The 6846-nt window shown below is 38.5% G+C and overlaps 1 protein-coding gene across 1 annotated transcript; it reads left to right on the forward strand.

Annotated features, from left to right (window-relative positions):
* Positions 1 to 6: 6 nt before the first annotated feature.
* On the forward strand, positions 7 to 6485 carry LOC103761026 (borealin-2). Its single transcript, XM_029964652.1, has 9 exons — positions 7 to 158; positions 1146 to 1186; positions 1519 to 1579; positions 2219 to 2286; positions 3078 to 3145; positions 3854 to 3892; positions 5105 to 5237; positions 5462 to 5548; positions 6310 to 6485. Exons 1-9 carry the CDS (start codon positions 50 to 52, stop codon positions 6355 to 6357), a joined length of 654 nt encoding a protein of 217 aa, XP_029820512.1. The 5' UTR covers positions 7 to 49; the 3' UTR covers positions 6358 to 6485.
* The last annotated feature ends 361 nt before the right edge of the window (positions 6486 to 6846 follow it).

The following is a 6846-nucleotide window of genomic DNA, read 5'->3' on the forward strand; positions in this document are numbered from 1 at the left end:
TGGCAATAAAAGCCTGTTTTGTTTTGAAGCCAAGGAGCACGTCCAGGAGATGAAGAAGGAGCTCGATGCGCTGCTGCAAACAGCTGAGAAGGCGTTTGCAGTGGAGCTGCTGACGATGCCGGCTGCCATCAGGAAAATGAAAAGGAAAGACTTGCTCAGTAAGTGTGAGGGGCCCTGTCCTTGCGAGGGGTGTGGGCAGGACTAGGGCAGGATGTGTCTGTGACTGGTGTGAGAAAACCTGTAAACTTGGGGACTTTTATGAACAAATTTGCTTTGTCTGGTGAGTATTTTAAGCTAATCAGCAGAGCTGTTACCCTGCAGATGCTCACTGAGCACTCTTGTTCAAATAGACTGATACCTGTAAAACAGGGTGTAGAGTTAGTGTGTGTATAGAGTCTGGAGGGTTTTATGTGTGCTCTTAAGTAGTCTCATTTAAAGTCTGAAGAGACAAGGAATAATTACAGACCTAGTGTTTTCTGTGCATGAAAACGTAAGTGCTACTGTCCATCTGATTGTTAATGCCAGCAACAGAGATTTTTTTTGTCTTTCTCAGTTTGGAGTCTTTTCCTGCTGAGCCTTTCTCAGCTAGTTGTTCATCTGTGCTGATAAGCAAGCAAGTTTAATTTTAACTCCCATTTCTGCAGCAGTTTAAGATGTGGTATACACTCAGCCTCAGATATATATTCTGGTGAGAACTGATGTTTTTGGAATCTACCTTGCACCTGGAAATTGCAGGGGCCACACAAAGATCAAACTTAAGACTCTTGATGAACTTGAGTTTACCATAAGCCTGAGTATGTATTTCAGTGCTTTTCTTGAGAAATTTCTGCCTAAAAGCATTAGCTTTCTGCAGTACAATGTATGTTTGTGGTTCTTCTTGGAATTTGTTATATACTGTGTGACTACACTCAGTATCCTTTCAAAGAATTAACATCCTGAAATTTTCATGGTTTTGTAGGATGACTGTTGTTCTACAAGACTTGAATCTTGTTCCAATGCAACATGTATGCTAACTAAGGTTAACTATTTAAGCCATTGTAATCCTGAATTACTTGTTCTGCTTCATAGGCAATAAGATAAAAACTTGAAGATAAAAATTTTGCAAGTAATAGTATCTAAACAAGTTACACTTTCTTGAGTTACAGATTTGCAAGGAGGGGAGGAAGTGGCTCTTGCTGCTGCAGTGGTAAGTGTGTGTTTTCAAATTTTATCACAGTTTACAGAATAGAATTCTTCTCTCCCTGCTGTAAATGTTTCAGACAAAATATTTTGTTTGGCTGTGTGTTTAAATAGAAGATGATATGAAAAGACTAGACAGCCAGTCACAGTGCAGTTATGAACATTACCTAAATTTTAAGGTCATCTGTTGGCAGAAATCCAGATGTTTCTGAAAAAATAAACTGGTGTTTAGCCAATCCCACTTCTGTCACTTGCTTTCATGTGCTTCTGTAACATAATATTCATCTACTGGGCAAACTCTGTTGACCTTTCCTTGTTGTATAAACACTTCTTTTTCAGACTGACTGCTCTCTAGAAGACATACCAAATCCAAAACTGGTGAGGACCAACAGCAAAAAAGGCAAGTCAATCCATTAATACATAGCTTGTGGTTCTTAAATTTTATTTTTTTTTATTGGTTTGAACTGAGCATTTGTAAAGGAAATGTTAAGCCTGAAGAATACAAGAAGGGAAAGTGTATAACAGTTCCCCCCAGCATTCAGTGTGGAGGATCATGAGTTATGCTACTGTTGAGGTACTTTAAAGGATAAGAGATCCTGCCCTTTGGATTTATCACTAAAAATGGTGAGAAGAGACAGATTTAAGTGACTTGTTAGTGGTTTACAGTATAGCAGAAGAGCTAGGAAGGTCACCCCTCTTTCCTTGCTTCCCCTTTGACCTTCTGCCCACCGAGCTTTGTAAGAAAAACACCATTTTTCTTCACATCCCAATATATGCAATAAGGAGGACACTGAGATGTAAATCTGTTTTGTCTGGGAGTTAAGGGATTATCTGGTGTCTTTTAACTGCCCTGTGTGTCCCAGTGTCTGCAAGGAACAGAGACAGTTTGTTTTTAAGTGTGTCCAGGTGAATGACCATTGTGGAGCAGCAGTGACATGTAACTGTCAGTGGGGAAACAGGCTTTAAACACAAGTCTGAAGTGGTGTTTTGTGCTCTTCATGAGATTTTTATTTTCCTTGTCTTGCTAATACGTTTCTAGTTAAGGTAACTACAATTGTCGAATATGAAGATGCCAAGCACAGTTCTGCAAAGACAGTAACTAAAAAAGTAAGTCTATTTTTTCTTTATATTCAAAAAACATAAGGGCTTAGTCAGTTTTGACCTGCCGTGAACCCTGCCAGATCCATGACCAGGCAGGCCAGTGAACTGCTGATTTTTTGAAAAATCAGTTGTTTTAAATCTAAAATATTTGAAGTTAAGCAAGGCTAAACAGTTTACTAAATCATTTTCATAAAGAAATATAGTGTCTGCACTTCCAGTGACTAATTCACACAGACTTGCAAATACTGGCAGTCATTCTCTCTTGACTTGTCAGTAAGTCTTGAAGCTTTGAGAAACCATTTTTTGTTCAAACTTAGTTTTTAAAAAAACCTGCCTGTTTTAATGAATTCTTTTCTATATTTGAATGACTTGTGCATTCTTTCCATTTTAATCTCTGAACCAAATCAAGTATTAATTTTACCATCTCAGTCTGTCTGTGCAAAGTAGCTCCTCAGCCAGACACTGAAATATGTAGCAAGATAACAACAAAGACCAAAAAGATTCTTTGCAGAGTTACAGGCATTAGTTGTAAGGTTTAAAAGCTGAAGGTGTATATATGAGACAGGAGGTTGGCTGTACAGAACTTCAGTATGAATACATTTTAACAGTATGAAACTCCTTTTAGAATGCATATTTGCCATTTTATATACATGTGGAACTGTATAAAAGGCAGCACCGTGGGGCTTAACTGCTCTTTTTCAACAGGGAATTCTTACAGTATTGTTTCCTGCAAATACCTATAATTTTGCTTTCAAATGCCGCTTCTTTTAACTGCAGTCTTACATATATATTTTCAGGTTTCCAAAACCAAGTCATTGGTTTCATTGGCCTCTGGTTTAAATAGCAAACTGAACCCTCTCTCTAGGTAAGACTGACCTTTGATAGCTTATTGAACTCACCTGAACTTCTGAATGCTGAATAAAATTATTTTAAACTGAAGTAGCTGAGATTTGAGCCCAACAGGAATCCATCTGATAAGGATGTCTTCCCTGACTGAGATGCACTATGGTTTTGTGAACCCTGGACAAAAAAGCACCTCTAGATGATGAAGACATGGAGTTATATCTATCTCTCACTGAATGGTGCAGAGCTCTGAACTTAGGGAATCAGTATAGATTTCCAAACAGTACTTAATGGAAGAGAACATGTAAGGAAAGCATCTTTGCTCTGTTAGGACTAATAAATTGTTCTGTAATAAACACTCAATTTGGTTATTACAGCCCTCTCTTACCTACTAACATCAATTAATTCTTTTGTTCCTGTATGTTGTTAGGTCCCATGATATCATGTTTACCTCAGGAGGGCTTTTTCACATGTGCATACACTAGATGTCAGTCCTGGAGCACTCCCCAGTCCATTCTCTAATCCACTGTCAGTCTATCTTCATCCCAGCTAAAACTCCACATTGGAAGTAGATGAGGAGGAATAAATAAAAATAATAATAAAACAAGAACAAACCAAAAAAAACCCCAAACAAAATATAAAACTGATAACTACTTTTTTTTTGAGTGTATTAACATCCTTTTGCAAGTCACACTTGCAGGAGAGTAAAGTCTCTTACTTCTCATTGCAGTGCCACAAATCTCAGAGCCACTCCAAAGGTATCCAACAGGTAAGGGGTTTTCAACTTGTTCTTAATAAATAATTTTGTTAAATACCACAGAATTTCACAGAATATTCTGAGTTGGAAGGGACCCACAGTGATCATTGAGTCCAACTCTTAAGTGAATGGCCCATACAGGGATCAAACCCAGAGCCTTGGCATTATTAGTATCATGCTCTAATCAGCTGAGCCAAGACACTAAATATCTACATTATTATCAATCTAGATATTAATCATCATCAATCCAGACATAACAGATCTTCATGGTCTGCACTTAAATTTGACGGTGGGGATGTGAACCAGTTACACCTCCCGCTTTTGGTGTGGGTGTTAATTTGCACTCTCATGGAGGCACAGGATTTGATGTCCTAACTAAAGTTAGTTTAAAAAAAATGTATTGAGAGTATAAATTTTATTCTCACTATTTAAGGGTTTACAGCTCAAACTTGTTCTCAGAGCCCAGCTTTGATTAAACTGTCACTAATATTGCTGTGTTTAAAAAAAAGTAAACCAACCCCCACAAAACCTCCACCCAAATACATTGACAATCAGTTCTTTGCATATTGAACAGTTAAGATTTTCAGTTAATATCACTCTCCACACACTACAGAGATTGGTTTTGGCTCAAGTCAGCAGCTGAAATGAGAGGATGAATAACTCAGATGGGTCCTAAAAGCAGCAACTGGCTCAGTTTCACCTTGGCCTGATAAAAATGTCAAAGGCTTGTTTCCATGTAGAACATACCCAATTTTTAGGCAGAGTAAGAACAATTGTGTAATGAAAGCTCAGGAATTCTGTATGGCATAAGGTATGCCTTGTACCTCTGAGAGCAAGCAGCTTTGGTATTTATTGATTTCTCTCTGTAGTAGACAGATACAGCATGTCTTATCTTGAGCCCTGAGGCACGAAGTTTCCTCTTTCCCAAATTGTAAACATTCAATGCTGGTATTGGAGAGTGGATATTTTTGTTACTGAGTGGTCCAAATGTCAGCTTGCTCCCTGGCCTCTAACAGGCTCAGAAGGTTTCTGCAGAGTCAGGGGCATAAAACGGGAATGCTGCTGATGGTTGGATTTCCTGGAGTCTTGTGGCAGAACTGGACAAATTTGAAGCTGACTGCCTTTCCCTTAGGTGTATTTCCTACTACTTGGATTTGATTGAAAATTTCCAACAGATCATAGGAAGTTAGTTAACCTCAGAGTAACATCTTTATTGTATTCTAGTGCTGGATTACAACAGACTGTCTCAAGAACTTTACCTACCCGTGGAAGAGTTCAAGGCATGTTAAAAAGAAGTAAATCAGTACCCCAAAATAAACCAGTTCCATTTGTAAACATTCCTCTGGCTGATGGACAGGTATATATATTTTTTTAAACATTTTCAACTTACAGCAGTTGATCAATGTGAACACTCATAGTGACAGCTCTCGCTATTCCTGAATGAGACGCTGCTAAACAAAATGAAAAATGGTTGCCAAAAGTTTTGCAGTGTAGCAGGGAAGCACATGATTTTCAGAGAAGCTGGGCATGAGAGTAAAAACTTTCAGAGTAACTTTTAAAATTGTTTCTGTTTGCATTTAGACACTCTGTACAGCTGGTGGAGACCTCCGTAATATTGACGTGCAACTACTAAATCAGGATACAGTACAGCACATTCATAACTTGGTGGTAAGCTTAAACTAGTAGGCTTAGACTAGTAGACACCTAGTCCTGAGTTTTCATGTGAGATACTCTCATGAATGCAAATTCTAAGTGCTTTAACTCTTTGGAGGTTAAGCCTAAATGGGTTGGTATAAACTGGGAGGGAGGAACTGCTGCACATGGACCACATGTAAGAGTAAATGCCCTTAAAAAAGCATGTGCAGTTTGGTAACGGCCTGGGGACAACAGAGCATAAACTCTTCCTTCTACACTGTGAGCAAAGTGCCATTCTCTTATCTCATATTCAGAGGCTGACAAAGCTACAGCCAAGTTTTGATCCTTGTTATAATCTAGCATTGTGTGTCCCTTGCTTAGTAAGGACTATACACCTGTTAATTCTCTGCTGCAATCGAATAGGAACTGCCTTACCTCTGATTCAGGGAGGTAAATGGTTTTGAAGCAAAAGGAAGTGGAGCAGAAACTTTGTAGCACATAGTGCCCCACTCTTCTGAAGATGAGGGTACCTGGGTATTGTTTGAAGTAATGGAAATCCATCCAGACATAAGAAATATTAGCCAGTTTACAGTTGTGCAGGCACTGAGACTTCATTGCAGCTATTTGAGTTAAGGGTCTGGAAGCTGTTCTGTTATTTTATAACATGGCCCTGCCTCTGTAGGCAGACAGTGGGGGAGGGAGTGAGGATTCACTGCTTGTTTTAGCAAGAGCAACTTTTTCTTCTTCCAAGATCTGTTGGGTGGCTTGAACTAAAATGATTTTTCCCCCCTTAGAGTGAGCTGACTGTACTGTGTGGAAAGGCAACAGCTAAACCAAGTTAATGGAACTGTCTTGTGCCCACAGGATATTGGTGACAGTTCTTGCATGCTGCCTCTGAAGTGTTTAGATAATGCTTGTTATGTCTTAATAAAGCTGTATACAGGCCAGTAAATGTTTTTGTAAGCTTTTATATCATGTGATGTGTCTTATTAAGTTCCTGTTATCTCTGTGAAGGATACTAAGCAGAAGAAAATGCTACTTTCTCAATTTCTCTATAAAAGGCTTAGTTAAAATCTAACATCAGTTCCCAGTAAAATGAGCAGTAATAGGTCGTAGGTAAGAAGTGAGTTTGAACTCTAATATTCTAAATAGGACTCTGGTTTTTTTACCTAAGTATAAGAACAAACCTCTCCTTTAGGTTAAACATGAAGTGTACAGAACATTCATGAACAGTTAGTTAGGCAGTTCTCAATAGTTTAACCTGAATTAGCATCCATTTTCCACTGAATTAATCATGTGGTATCAGCTTTTAATTATTGTAGGCAAATGGA

Source organism: Manacus vitellinus, unplaced genomic scaffold (genome assembly GCF_001715985.3).
Source record: "Manacus vitellinus isolate BGI_N305 unplaced genomic scaffold, ASM171598v3 scaffold_10_pilon, whole genome shotgun sequence".
In the NCBI taxonomy this organism is placed as follows: domain Eukaryota; kingdom Metazoa; phylum Chordata; class Aves; order Passeriformes; family Pipridae; genus Manacus; species Manacus vitellinus.